The sequence below is a fragment of the Phocoena sinus genome, chromosome 3 (assembly GCF_008692025.1).
Source record: "Phocoena sinus isolate mPhoSin1 chromosome 3, mPhoSin1.pri, whole genome shotgun sequence".
Classification (NCBI taxonomy): Eukaryota; Metazoa; Chordata; class Mammalia; order Artiodactyla; family Phocoenidae; genus Phocoena; species Phocoena sinus.
Genome location: NC_045765.1, coordinates 372,684 through 387,437, shown reverse-complemented (window position 1 = coordinate 387,437; position 14,754 = coordinate 372,684). Strand labels below are relative to the sequence as shown.

General features: G+C 62.7%; 1 protein-coding gene across 6 annotated transcripts; it reads right to left on the bottom strand.

Moving 5' to 3' along the window:
- Positions 1-5,365: 5,365 nt before the first annotated feature.
- BSG (basigin (Ok blood group)) lies at positions 5,366-12,782 on the bottom strand. 6 transcript variants are annotated; one of them, XM_032626166.1, is made up of 7 exons: positions 12,625-12,782; positions 7,859-8,015; positions 7,314-7,396; positions 6,787-7,200; positions 6,243-6,267; positions 6,089-6,155; positions 5,366-5,996 (listed from the first exon to the last, which is right to left on the bottom strand). In XM_032626166.1, exons 1-6 carry the CDS (start codon positions 12,686-12,688, stop codon positions 6,092-6,094), a joined length of 807 nt encoding a protein of 268 aa, XP_032482057.1. In that variant the 5' UTR covers positions 12,689-12,782; the 3' UTR covers positions 5,366-5,996; positions 6,089-6,091. The 6 variants fall into 6 exon arrangements, with proteins under 6 accessions (XP_032482057.1, XP_032482058.1, XP_032482056.1 ...); XM_032626167.1 differs by having other exon boundaries at positions 5,366-5,656; XM_032626165.1 differs by having other exon boundaries at positions 5,366-5,596.
- Between the last annotated feature and the right edge of the window lie 1,972 nt (positions 12,783-14,754).

The following is a 14,754-nucleotide window of genomic DNA, read 5'->3' as shown; positions in this document are numbered from 1 at the left end:
CGAGGGAGGGGGGAGGCGGGGGTAGGGCGGGGCGGAGCCGCGAGGGGCGGAGCCGGGGCCGCGGGGGAGGGGAGGGGGCGGGAGCCCCTCCTCTGCCCGCGCACACGCCCGGCGCGCCCCGCACGGGTCCCGCGCCCGAGAAACTGAGGCCGCTGGCTCTGGGACGGCCCAAGGTCACGCGGCTCGAGGCCTCGGAGATCCGATCAAGCCTAGTCCCAGAAGGGGAAACTGAGGCCCGCGAAAAAGAGGGACGCGCCCAAGGTCATCGCCGCCGCGCGCGACCTTGACGAGGGGCCTTCTCCTGGCGCTTCAGTTCGCCTCTGTCCAGAGGACACAGCGGGGCGGTAACCACTGACGCTGGGGCTCGGAGAAGTGGAGCCGCCCCCATACTAGCCTCCATCCTTTCTATAGGTTTGAGAATTTCCATAATAAAAGGCCACACGAGCCCTTGCTTTGTCACTTGAGACCCCGGACAAAGACGTGTTGTGTGGGGAAAGGCAAAGTGGGGTCAGGCCAGGAGTCTCCAGGTCCCACCGTGGCCCCCTCTCCCCCACCTCCTGCATATGAGGAAACTGAGGCCGAACTGGGCCAATAGGAAGAGCCACCCAAGGGTTCTGAGGATCCCCACCTTCAAACAAGGCCCTAAAGTACAGTGGGGGGCGGGGGGGGCTCTCCCAAAAGGCTGGTGGGCTTTAAAGTGGGGAAGTGCCCAGGGTCACAGGGGGACCCAGGGTCTGCCACCCCTTCCCACCGGATGCCCACACGTGAGCCCCGTTGGGCTACCCCATTTCTCTGCCCCTTGGGCTCAGGCTCCAGCCAGCCCCCGCCCCATAGGCCCCCAGATCTGGAAAAACACTCGAGGCTCTGCTTCTGGGGCTAGAGCCAGGCTGGGGAGTGATTCCTGGCGTCAGGTGACATAGGCCACAGGCCCAGGATTCTTCCCAGCCTCCACTCCCCACCCCAGCTCAACCAGACCATCCTGCACAAAGGAGAGATGGGGAGCAGAGATAAGGAAAGGCCTGGAGAAACAGGGAGAGGGATGGAAGACCACCGCTGGCCTCCAGGGACCCTCTGGCCTTCTTAGCGCTTTCAGGCCTGATGTCATATTGGGTGACTTCACCCAGCTGGAGGTCAGGACCATGAGGGTGGAGATGTGACATGTCCCTGTGCACAGCAGGTGGGACTCAAGGGCATTGAGGGATGGGCCCATCTGAACAATGGGTGGGCTGAGCCGGGCCATCTCCTGTCCCCCTGCAGGCTGTCCTGAGCCCTGGGGGGCCTTCCAGCGGCCACCTCTGCTGTGTCTTCAGTCAGACCCTGCCAGACTCACAGCCAGATGGGTGGACAGGCTGGGCCGCCGTCTGCCCTGAGTCTGCGAGAGAGAGAGAGAGAGAGAGAGAGAGAGAGAGAGAGAGAGAGAGAGAGAGAGAGAGAGAGAGAGAGAGAGAGAGAGAGAGAGAGTGTCGGCAGTGCCAGGCTGTGGCCCACCCAGGCAGCTGTGTGTTCCAGCTGAAGGGGGATCTTTCATGCTCGCCCTGGGAAGATGTCAGTCCAGGCAGGCCGCCAGAGCCCCAGGGCTCTCGGCTGACAGCGGGGAGGAGGTGGACCGCAGCCCAGCCCAAGGACCCATCGGGCCTGGAGAGGCAGAATGGCATCCCTCCCCCAGGGACCTGGCCTGGACCTTCAAGTCACAGAGGAGGAGAGGGTCCCAGCCCCTCTCCTGAAGACTCCTCCCCAACACACGGGCTCCACTCTGGGCCAGGCTGCCACCAGCCTCTGTCCCTCCCACCCCGTCTCACCACTTGCCCTGGGCCAGAGCATTCTTAGCATTCATTCATTCATTCACTAAATACTTACAAAGCAGCTGATGGGGGCTGGGATTCAGAAGTGAACCTCTCAGGCCGCCCCCACCCTGGTGGGGTGACAGTCAACAGAGCACATGTGATGTTTAGCAGACATTGTAGTGTCCGTTAGAAGGGGGTGAGCTCAACCTGAGCCAGGACAGGGGATGAGGTGTTGGGGGGATGTCTGAAGCCTCGCAGAGTGGGTGGTGTCAGAGCCAGGACCTGAGGGGAGGATGGAGCCCAGAGCGGCCGGCAGGTGTCGTGGCCTGTGCAAAGGTCCTCAGGCAGGACGGTGCCTGGTTGGTGTGAGGAGAAGGGATACTGAGGACCTGGCGGGTGGAGGGTGTAGGAGATGAAGACCCAGAGGTGGTGGGGGTGGGGTGGGCTGGGGACAAGCCTGGGCAAACAGGAATAAAAGCCCAAGTCAGTTCACAGTGAGTGGTGGTCTGTTACCCAAAGCTGCTGGACTCCCACTTCCCGTGGAAGGAAGCCCCAGTCCCTCCCCACCCAGTTTGCCCCACCTCTTCCTCCCCAGCGCTGGGCTCTGGGCACAGGGGCTTCCAGCAGGCCCAGCTGGCCTGGGCCCGAGGCCTTTGCCCTGCTGTCCCGCCCGCAGCTCCCCTCCCCAGCCTCTCAGCACCTCAACACATGGCCCGTGTTTCCTGCTCAGCTGGGGCGGGTCCAGGTCCAAAGCCCTGGAGCCCACAGTTTGGAGGCCCTCTGACAGCAAAATAGTTAAGAGACCAGGGAGACAAAGCCAGGCCAGGGTCTTGGCAGGCCCCGGGCCAGGGAGGGGTCTCAGAGCTTAAGTTCCGAGGGCTGCCTGGAAAACTCACCACCGCCAGACTCGAGCAATACTGACTGTCCCCTCAGCCTTGTGTGGCGGGCCCGAGTGCCCACATGTGCCGCTGACTTCGGAAGGGGGATGACATCTCCCAGCCTGGGCTGCCCGCACGAGCGCCGTTGTACCAGGCAGCACCCCGGTGTCCAGCCCCGACTGGAGAGTGACCTTACATAGGGAGCCCCTCACCCAGGCCTGAGTTCCCTGGCATCTGTGCGATGAGGGTGGGGTCCTCGGCGGACCTGGGATTTCCTTTCCCTGTGGACCTCACTCTCCCTGGGACCCTCACACCTCTGGCCCATTCCTCCTCACCTCTGCCCCCTGCTGCCAGGCGAGACCCCTAAATTCGTCTCTTGCTGCCAGCCACCATGGGACCTTGGGGTGCCCCCGGTGTACAACAGAGATGCTCTTCGTCAGGGCCCCAGAGTGGGGGAGGAACGAGGCTGGGGCTTGGGAGGCGCCCCCCACCCCGATGCCTCCGGCGCAGGCCCCATCCCCATCCTCGAAGGGCTCCCAGTCTGGAGGGCGGTGGGCCCAGGGAAGGGGTGGGCAGCCTGTGCCCCAGAAGGAAGGCACGCCCAGCCCTGCCCCTCTGCCTCAGCGACTGGGACCCCGAGACAGACCCCGGGTCCTGAGCCTCCAGGCGTTTGCCAAAGATGATATCACTGGATCCGGTGACTTCCTGTCCCGCCCCTGGGGAAACTGAGGCAGCTCCAGCGGCTGCATCCAAGGACAGCCCCCAGGGGCACAGGGGGCCGAAGACTTGCCAGCGCTCATCAAATGCTCGGGGAGGGAAACACGCAGAGCCGTCTGCCCAGCAGCCCTGTGTGCTGGTCGGGCTTCTCCTAAAAGCACATGTGAGCAGCGTCCCTCGCTGGGGGCCTGGTCCCCTCTCCACACCACATGCCACCCCCTCCTGTCCCCCAAGGCGCTGCCTGCGGACAATCCCGCACTTTCTGTCTAGACAAAGAAACCAGCAGTCGTTCCCGAGCCCCAAGTGTGTGGGCGCCAGGGGTGCAGCAGGAAGGTGGGCGGAGCCCCAGCTGGGGTGCGGGTGGGGACACCCTCGCGTGCCCTCCAACATCAGGCCCCAGCCTCAGCAGCGTCCCCGGAGAGGAACCAGCCTCGTTGTCACCTTCTGTGCTGGCAGAACCCCCGGACCCACGTACACTGTCAGTGACAACCACATGGCGCAGTGAACAAGCAGGGATGTACGTACGTCCTTTGGACCAGAGAAGTTTAGATGGGTGCCCAGGACCGAGCGCCCAGCGTGTCCAGCTAGGGGGCACGAAGGACAGGCAGGGTATCCCAAGACCTCTGTAGACAGGGGCTCCCCTGACTTCCTGGGCCCCAGTGCCCTCAGGGGTGTGCACGTGGTGCCCTCTGGTGGTGGCTGGAGGGAATGGCTGGCCAGCCGCAGCCCCTAGCCCCAGCCCCAGGGCTTCGGGGACCAGCGGCCTCAGTTCCTGTGAACTGGGAGGCACCTCCTCCAGGTTGTGCGGTGCAAGGTCCCCGTAAAGGAACCCCTACTCTCCCCGTGGGCGCTCAGGGAAACCAGACCTGCGGGTGACTCGTGACACACCTGGTCAGCAGACAGGGGGCAGCCTGGTCCACCCCACCCCCACCCCCACCCCTCCCCAGCCCCCAGCCCGTCCCGGGGCTGTGGGATTTACAGGGAAGAGGCCCTCTCCGTCCCCCCTCAGAACCCACTGGGCCTCGAGCCGGTGGCCAGTGGGCCAAGTCTGAAGTCTGTCAATTTTTGAGGCTTTGGAATGTTGGGATTTGTTTTTGCCAACATTGAAAAATGCAGACTTCACACGTGAGCCCAGATTTCTGGCTTCTCTGGAGATTTAGGAAGAGCTGGCCCAACACTCTGAGACCCCTGCCTCCCCCGACCAGCAGGTGGCTTGAGACCCTCACCCAGACCTGCAGGTCTTGCAGGGCTCCAGAGGGGGACGTGGGGTGACCACAGCCCCTGGGTGTGGGAAAAGGGTCACCCTGGACAAGCCTTTTCCCCTCTGGCACTGTTTCCCCAGGTGTGCCCAGCGGGAGGCCTAGGTGGTACTTACTAGAGTCCCAGGGCTCCGCCCCACCTCCTAGGACTTCCTGCTCCACCCCCACCCCCACCCCCACCCGGCTTCAACCCCACCTACGCTCCCCCATTCGGCCCAGCTACTGGGATGCAGGCCGGGTAAGCAGGCAACCCCCTTCTCCCCGCGGGGGCTGGTGCAGAGCTGCTCCTGGGGTTCTCTGGGCTGCCTCCCACCCCCAGCTAGGGTCCCAAGAGGGGCAGCCGCGCCCCCACCCCAGATGATGTGCCTCAGGACAGACTCCCAGCTCCAGAGCGAGGCCCCAGCTGCTCACCTGCCCCTCAGGCCCCCTCAGCGTTCTGACCAGGACAGCCGGGTGCCTGGCGGCAGTGGCTGATGGCCGCCCATCCCAACCTGGGGGTCCGCGGAAAGGATGCCCTGGTTTTGTCCAGATACCCTTTGAAGGGCAGAAGCAGGCTTAGAAGAACTGGAGAGCCAGACCACTTCTGTCGCAGTGGTCCGTACACCACTCCCGGCTTTACCCGTCACCCAGCCCCCGTGCACCCTAACCTCGTTACGCCTCACCGGCTGAACCCCCCACGAGCTTTCTTGGTGAGACCCAGGCTCGGCGCAGACAGGAGCCGGGAGAGTATGAGGGGTCAGACTTTATTGGGGAGTAGGAAGGTGGGGTGGGGAGAGAGGCCCATCACAGCGGCTCCTGCTCTGAGAAGAGCAGCAGACGCCCTCTTCCTGGGTATGCGGACCGGGGCAGCGGTGAGGGCGACGCCCTCAGGGCGGCCACAGTGCTCAGACCTGCAGTGACCCGATAGCACTGGCTTCTCACGGCAGGATGCTTGGCACCGCGGCTCCGCCTGGATCTTCTGCAAAGGGCAGGGACTTGGCTCCGGCCCCACACAGCGGAGCAGTCTCAGGAGGTGGACCTGGGGCGGGAGCCTCAGAACAAGGGCCGTCTGTCCTCCACACCCAGACCAGGAGACCAACAGCCCAGGGGACGCGAGGGGGTGGGTGGTGGGGGTGGCAGGGGCCTCACACAAACCTCACGACTCCCCTGGGGGGCTCACGAGATGGTTAAAAAAGAAAAGCAAAGCCCTAAGGGACAGAATTCTACACACAGAAAACCCTAGTTTAGTTTTTCTTTAAAAAGGTGAGAAAACGTGTGATTTGAATGCACGACATGGTTTGCTTTTGTCAGGTGGGTTTCCGTAAGAGGAAAGGGCGCGGGGTTGTGCAAACGCTGGGATGGGCGCCTACAGACTCGTCCTGGGGGTGGGGGGGAGAGGGGCGGGGCGCTTGGACCAGCCTGCGGAGCAGGAGCCCCGCCCTCGGCCGCCCCGCCCTCCCCCCCCCCTCACCTCTCAGCTGGAGTTCCTCTGGCGAACGTTCTTGTCTTTGTCGTTCACGTGGTGCCCGCTGCTCTTCCTGGTGACAGGAGGACCAGACAGCTGCCCCTCACGCCTCCCAGCTCTGCCCAGTGACCCGCCCACCCCCAGCGAGGCAGGGACTTACAGTGGAGCAGAGCCGGCGTCCTCATCTGTGCAGGTGCACGGCCACATGCAAGAGAGGAGGACGGGCTGTCAGCGGCGGTCTGCACACCAGGCCATGCACGAGGTGGCCCCATCCCGCGGGGCGCCGCCCTCAGCCTCCCCGACTGCCATGTGGGGGGCCAGCCCGCCCCAAGACACGCACCCTCACGTGAGCTGTCTAGGGTCTCAGTGTGAGAGGCACCTAGGGGCCCTGTCTGGCCCCCAGCCCCGCCCATAGGCGGGCACCCCAGTGGCCCCATCACACAAGGCCAGGGGTTCACTTGGTGCCGCAGCCCTGGGCCCAAAGCAGTCTCCACAGGCGGAGACCGAGCCCATGGAGGAGCACTGACCGCAGAGGACGCCTGCTGGCAGCCCAGTGAGGAAAGCGGGGCAGGTGAGGCCGTAAGGGCTGGAAGGGGGCGGGTGCCCCAGGGAGGCCCCGGGACACGGTGGCCAAGGGGGCTAACCCCCGGCCCCAGGGGTCCCCCCACCAGGAGGGGAGCAGAGGGCATGTGGGGCCGGCTCACCATCTAGGACCTCGTCCGGCTTCCGCCGCTTCTCGTAGATGAAGATGATGGTGACCAGCACAAGCACCTCGGCCACGATGCCCAGGAAGGGCCAGAGGGCGGCGAAGCGGTTACGCACACGCAGCGTGATGACCGCCTGGCCAGAGCCCTCCGAGCTGGTGCCGTTGCACACATACTTGCCGGGGTCTGAGCTCAGGTCCAGGTCTGGGATATGCAGCTCCGTCCTGGTCTCCGAGGAGACCACGAAGAACTTGTGCTGGGAGCTGTTAGTGATGGCCTGGTCCCCAGAGTCGGTCATCTTGGACCACTGCCAGTCTGCGACGGGCGGGAAGGAGTCCGACTTGCAGGCCAGCACCACGGTCTCCCCCTCGGTGGCGTGCTCCGACTTCTTCACCGCCTTGACGCTGGGGGGCCCTGCCGGGAGGAGGGCGGGCTGGAGCCTGACCCTGGGGCAGCGGGGCCGGAGATGGAGCCGCCCTGCCCCCCTCCACCCCAGCCCCTCAGGCCCGGGGCCCCCAGGAGCCCACCCTTCACTTCCAGGTCGGTGCGGCCCGCATGTTCTGGAAGGAAGATGCAGGAGTACTGGCCCGAGCGGTCGTCCGAGTCCACACTGCAGGAAGAGGCCGTGAGCGGGGTGTGAGCCGAGAAGCTTCTGTCCAAACCCTGCCGGGCGGGGGCGGGAGGGTGCCTCCCCGGGGAGGAGGGACCAGGAGGTGCAGGGGCGGCAGGCAGCTTACCCCACACCCACATCCAGGAGCCCTGGGCTTCCAGAGCCGCTCCTCCCCCGAGACAAGGCTCCGCAGTGGCCCCGGCGGTGCTCAGAACCCAGCGAGCCAGGGACCGGGGTCCCCAACGCGCCGGAAGGAGGGACGGGTCTTGGAGGTGGTCAAGTCTGGCAGCCACTGGACCCTCCCTGCATCCTGGGCCTCAGCTGTCTCCAAACCCCCATCTGAGCCCGTTCCCAACTTCTGTCCAGAGCCAGCCCAGCGACTACAAATTCCGTACTCGCTGACCAGAGGCCCCTGGAGACCAGGCAGGCCCCGCCTTTTGCTGCTGGGGCAGCCTCACTCACTCATACTCCGTCCTCAGGCCGGGCAACGCGTCCTCCTTCAGCACCTTGCCCCCCTTCACCCAGCGGTGGCCCACGATCTCGGTGGCGCTGTGATTCAAGGCGCACGTGAGGCGGGTTCTGGAGCCATCATCATCTACGGAAGTCCAGATCGTGCTCCCTGGGCAGCCAGAGAAGAGAAGAGAACAGTGTCAGGGGAGAACCCAAGGAGCCTGCCACTTCTCCCAACCCCAGCTCCCCAGAGGGAGAGAAGCCAGGGCTGGCACCCGGAGCGCAGAACCGCATGGGGCTCCTGGAAGGCCCTCCCCTCGGGGTCTGCGGCAGGATTCTGCCAGGAATTGTCCTAACTGGCTGGGCCTTGGGCGTGGGAACAGCAGCAGCGCCCACCCCGGCCCCAGAACAAGGACCAGGGCAGTGACTGCTGGGTCCAGCCCCACAGCCCCGAAAGGCCTTTTTGGAAAGTTGAAGTCCATCACCGCCCAGGTCACCACCCCCGCTCTGAGTAGTCTTGCATGTTCCTCCTCTCTCCCACAACCAAGGGAAGGCCACCGGGGTGGGTGGGACAGGTGTGCTCAGGCCACGGGGGCCAGGGGGCTGCAGCGGCCCCGTCCTGGAGGTGCCTGCTTCTCAGAAGGCCGCGTGTGCCACAAACCTCCATACAAATGACAGGCTGTCCTCCTGCCGGGGACGCTGGGGCGACTCCCAGCAGCCCTCCCTCTCAATTTCCAACCAGGCAAGCCTCCCATTCATTACGACCTTCTCTTGAGGAAGCAAAACGTGAAGCCAGTTAGAACCAGACAGTGAGAAGCACGCTGACAGTTCTGGAGCTGGGAGACTGGGCTTGAGCTGGGGAGGGCTCCTCTCCAGGGACCAGGGGCAGGAGACCCGACCTCTGGGCGTTCAGGGAGGGGGCCGGGACGGCAGACCAGAATGAGGACCCCTTTGCTGGGGGTCGGGCCGCACCTCCAGGTGCCGATCTTCAGGGAATGTCCACACCAGAGCCCTATCCCAGGGCTGGGAGCAGGTGTCCTGGGGATACTCCTGTCAAACCACCCAGGATCCCGGGGCAGCTGTCCTTGGGGACAGCGGGGACTTTATAAAGTCGCGTCCAAGGCACAGTGGCGTCTACCAGGAAGCGCCTGTTTCTCCAGAACCATCACCCACACCCACGCACCCGAGGCGACCCTTGGAGAAGGCCACGCCCACAGGACTTGGGCCCAGAGGCCTCTGGCATAAGATCAGGTGAAAGCAGAATCCAGGACTGCACTGGAACGGTTCAGTCAGTAGGGACGCAGCCAGGCTGCGGGGCCCCAGCACCCACCGGGCAGGCCGCCACCCCGGACCCCCGCTCCCTCACTGGGGTCACACGGTGACTTCCGACGGCACAACCGTGTGAGCACAGACTGAGCACGTGAAGCCGAGCAGGACGATCGCAGGTCACGACCCCCGGCTGGACCGGGCGGCAGGAGCCCTCCGGCTGACGCCCAATGACCCAAACCGGGCTCCCCCGTCCTCACGGACTCCTCAGCCGCTAAGAAAAGTAAAGCTCACATCCCAGGACAGACTTCACAGCTGGGCAGCTTTCTGGAACGACTGCGGGCAGAGCGCACATCTCCTTGGGCGTCTGAGATCCCGCCTGGGCCTGTGTGTCAGGTCCTGGGTGGGCTGGCCACACGCAGGCCCCTGCGCCCCGGCTGCATTCGGGTCCGGAGGACGCCAGCCTCCTTCGGGTGCAAGAGGCAGGACCCAAGGCCAGCCCGTGCACAGAACACGTGCAGGGCCCGGCGGGGCCTCTTCCTGAGCCGCCAGTCCTCACCGCCCCGCCTCTGGCCACCTGCTGGCTCTTCCTTTAAAAGGGGACAGGACGTCTCAGAAGTCCGGGCCAGCAGGGACTGAAGCAAAGGAGGCCCCTCTGCAGCTCCAGATGCTCCCCGCTCCTGGGGGCACAGCCGCGGCAGTGCCCGCACGTGTGCACGGACACGTAGGTGTAGAGGCATACGCGGCACACGTGTGCGTACCGGCCGTGTAGGAGAGCACACCTGGCTGGCCACAAGGCCCCGGGGACAGACGGACCTTCACGTCCGCCCACTGGCCACTCAGGCCTCAGGCCAGGCGGTTACAGGCAGACAGGGGCGTGAGGATGGACCTCTGCGTCACTTTCACCAAAGGCCTCCGGAAACCCGCATTTCTCCGTCAAGATTTCCCAAGACTGCAGAACCAGCAGCTCCGTACAGAGCTGGGAGGTGAGTCAGGGCAGAAAGTGAGGCCAGAGGCAGCGCTTTGCCCAGACAGGGCCTGCCTCTGCACCCTAGAGCCTCGGACAGGGGTGCTCAGGCAGGTCTTACCCAGGCCCCACCCTGCCTCCTGGAGGAGAGAGGAGTGCCCGCAGGACTCCTCCAGGTGGCAGCAGGGCAGGGTGCCTCAGCTCTCAGAGAGGGGCAGAGGTGGGCCCCAACTCCACCCATCCCAGGTGTCCGCAGAGGCCAACGGGCTGGCCAGCCTCGCCCAGGAGAGCCCTCCCTGCCTGAGGCCCCGCAGGCCGACACCCCTGTCCTGGCCAGAGGGACACACGCAGCAAGGGAGCCAGCCCGTCCGCCCCAGCGACCTGCCACATGCCGGTCACCCATCCTCAACAGGCCGGATCACTCCAAGTGGGGTGCCGGGTTGTGGCCCCCAGGGGACAACAGAGACTGCTGCCACAGGGGACGTAACATCTGTGACACTGACAGGTCACTGGGACAGGGCCATTAGAAAGAAGGCCTCAAAATGCTCCTCAGGGGGCGGTGATGGAAAAAGGGTGAAAAGCCCCCCCTCCAGAACCCCCAGCCACGCCCAGTGCCCAGGAGGCCCAGGGCAGCACCCCAAGAACTCACAGGGGCCCCGGCCGTGCACAGGCAGGCCCTCCCAGAGCCCTGGGAACCCGAGTGCCTGACCCTCCTTCCCGACCACGTGACTGCAACCTATGTTCTCAAGTAAAGTCACCTTCATCTAAAAACAGCCACCCCTCCTCTGTGCCCACTCGGCAGCCGGGCTGGGCAGGGCGCAGGGCCAGGCAGGCCTCGGGTACACATCCTGGGGGGAGCTCTCGGGACGAGGCGGTGGCCAGGAGACACCACCTCTGGGAGGCCAGCCCCGGACTGCTCACCCCTCTAATCCTGCGGGCCGGGGGCTCCGGCCCCTCACCCGAGGCTCAGAGAGGGAACCAGCTAGCAAGCCCATGCCTGCCCACCAGCCCCGCCAGGACCACAGGGCCCTGCGTAGCCTGGAGAGCAGGGCTCTCCCAGGAGGAAGATCATCCTGGGGCCTCAGGCGATGGCCCCCCCCCCCCCCCGCACCACCACCACGAAGACACCTGCTCCAGCAGAGTTGCCCGAGGCAGGTTTCTGGAGAGCTGACCTGGCCAGGAAAGGCGAACTCACTCACCCCAGGCAGAAAAAGGACACGTGACCCAGACTTTCAGGTCTTTCCCAGAGTCCCTGGGAAAGGTGCAAAGTGAAAAAGGGAGGACAGGCACAGATACAGCCCCAGGGGGATTCAGACTCAGCGTAAATAAACCAGGACTGCCCACTGCACACACCCACATGGTGTGAGTGTGTAAGAGCAACCCCACAGACAAGGGTGATGGATCGGAGCTGTGCCCCCAGCAGAACACCGGGGGCCATCCTTCCCCGCTGGCTGGCGAGGGCTGCGTCTAAAGGGCTCACGCTGCCAGGCACTCACCTCGCCTGCCAGGGGCCCTGTCCAGAGGGCGGTCAATAAATAGCCGTTTTGATTAAGAGGCAAAAGAAAAGAGGCGAACGGAGATCTAAAAGTAGGTCAGCAGTAAGCCGGTGAAGCTTCTCTAAGGGGCAGCCCCTCCCACGCCCTAGGGCAGCTGCCACCCCCCTCAGAGCCCACCTGCTCCTGCCCCCAAGGTCTGCACTTTGTTCTCTACACGCTGGTCACTATAAATCGTTAACCCAGAACCAAACGGGAAGTCGTGCTCCGTACAGGAAAAAAAATCTCTTTCAGGCAAAAGAGAGGCTGCTCTGCTTTCTCCCAGAAAAGCACGCCTTAACCCATTTTGCTGTGAGCATTCTCTGAACCACGTCTGCCCACCCAACAGGCTGCCCCTCCCGTGAGGAGCTCCGTTTGAGAGTCTGTAAAAATAGTCCCCCCACAGTTCCTGCTCTGAGCCGGGGGGGCTCACGGTGACCTTAGAACACCTCCCCTCCCGGCCGGGGCCTCTGTTTCCAGCCCTGTAAAAACAGGAGGGTGGACCAGCCTCCACCTTCTTCTGGGCCCCGAAATCAGACAAACACGAAGGAAGAAGAGTGTATGCCTCCCCACAAGGGTTTAAGTGTTCGGGCGACTCCAGGGACAAGTGCAGAGCCAGAGCGAGACACGGGACCTAAATCCCGGGAAGAAGGACAATCCCTCCGGCCGGAAAGCCGACCCGGCTCAGGGGCCGTCACGTGCCTGGGTGCCTGCGCCCCCGTGAGGACAAGAGCCCACCTCCCGGATGACAGCCAGGGCCTGGGCGCCCGGGGGCTCCCCTGCGGCCCCCGCCCAAGCATTCCGAGCAGGAAAGTCCCTCCTAAGCTGCCTCGCACAGGTCGGCTTCAGCTCGGAGTCTCCCTCCCCACCATCCCCCGGGCTGGGCCTCCCTCCACCGGCCGGGCTCTCCTCCCTCTCGCCCGGGCTGGGGTCTCCCCTGGAGCAGAGGGCGGGCCGCCCCCAGCCAGGCCAGATCACCAGCAGGCTTCGCGCCCCCACCCCAAGGTCCTTACCTGCCCCGAAGCCGCCCTGAGCGCTCAGCAGCACGAGGCCCAGCACGAGCCGCCCAGCCGCCATGTCCCACCGTCCCGCCGTCCCGCCGTCCCCGCGCAACCGCCGCCCGCGGCACTATAAGAACCGGACAGCCGCCGGGCGCGCGCACGCAGGCGGCGTCGCGGGGGGGGGGGGGGGGGCGCACGGTGAGTCGGCCACCACCTGCGCACGCGCGCGGACGCATGTACGCACGCGCGGACCCGGCTGACTCGCGCTACGGAAGCTGAATGGGCGGCGCCACGTGAGAACCCGGGTGGGCCGCGCGCTGCGGCCAGGGGCGAGGCTACGTTGCTAGGAAACGGGGCGGGGCCTGCGAGACCCGGCGGGTCCAGCTGTCCTTCCTAGTTTGAGTTAAGACCTTAACTTTACGCTCAGAGTGTAAATTTCTCAACTTATGTGTAGTTTGCCATAGTGCAAAAAATTTAAAAAGAATCGAGGGAGAAAAAAAAAAGAATCGAGGGAGGCGATGGGGATCCCCGTGAACAGGTGGGATGTGTCCCCTGGGGTGAGGCTGCCAGATTTAGCAAATAAAAATAGCTGGACAGCAGTTAAGTTTGAGTTTCAGGCAGAGAATGAGTAATTTCTTAGTGTAAGTGTCCCGTGCAGTGTTTGAACACAGTTTTGCAAGGAAAGTATCACCATTTACCTGATTCAAATGTAACTGGCCGTCCTGTATTTGGCTGGAACACCTACGCTGAGGTCCCCGTGTTTTACAACAAATACTTCTAAAAATGACAAAATACTTTCAAGCAAAACCAGGGTATGCAGTCTTTGTGACCTTGGATTAGGCAATGGTATCTTACATATGTCACCAAAAGCAACAAAAATTCAGATAAATTGGAATTCATCAAAATTAAAAACTTTTGTGCTTCAGAGAAGAAAGTGATAAGACAACCCAAGGAATGGGAGAAAATACTGGTAAATCATGTATCTGATAAGGGACTTGTCTCTAGAATGTATAAAGACCACTTACAACTCAACTTTTTTTATAACTCAAGTTAAAAAAAAAATTATTTATTTGGCTCCAGCATGGGGATCTTCGTTGCTGCGCGTGAGGTCTTCGTTGCGGCGTGCAGGATCTTTTTTTTTTTATTGCGGCTTGCTGGATCTTCATTGTCGCATGTGTGCTCTTAGTTGTGGCATGAGGGATCTAGTTCCCTGACCAGGGATGGAACCCGGCCCCCCTGCATTGGGAGCGTAGAGTCTTAACCACTGGAATACCAGGGAAGTCCCTTAACTCAACTCTTAAAAAGGACAAATAACCCAATTAAAAAATGGACAAAGGATCTGAAAACACATTTCTCCAAAGAAGACATGCAAATAACATTAGCACATGAGAAGGTGCTCAGGGGAAGACAGGCAGAAACCACAGTGAGACACCATTTCACACCCACCACGATGGCCCTCATCAGAAGGGCAGAAAATAACAAGATGAGGAAGTGGAACCCTGGGCAGGGCTGGTGAGGAGGTGAAACGGTGCAGCCGCTCCTCAAAAGGTTAAACGGAGTGACCACCTGACCCAGCAATGCCAGTCCTAGGTGTGTGCCGCAGAGAACTGAAAACTCACGTCCATACAGAAACTTCCACTGCAATGTTCACAGCAGCACAACAGCCAAAAAGTGGAACAGCCCAAATGCCCATCGATGGGTGAATGAATAAGGAAAATGTGGTCCCTCCACGCACGGGAATGTCACTCAGCCAGGAAAAGGGGTGAAGCCCCGACCTTGCTACCACGTGGCTGGACCCTGAGAACACGATGCTCAGTGAGAGAAGCCAGACACAGAAGGACACACGGTGTGTGATTCCACTGGTGGGAAACGTCCAGAACTGGTAGATGCGCAGGGACAGACAGTGGGCTCGTGGTTGTCGGGACTGGGGAGGGGGAGGGGGGGACAGCTCATGGCGATGGGGTTGCTTTCTAGGGTGATGAAATGTTCTAAAACTGATCGTCATGCTGAGTGCTGAACTCTGTGAATGTACCAGAACTGTTAACGCTTTCACGGGTGAATTGTGTGGGATGTGAATCATCTCAATTAAAAGATGGGGTGATGTCGATCAGGAGGCACCGCTTTAGATGAGGGGCCAGGTGG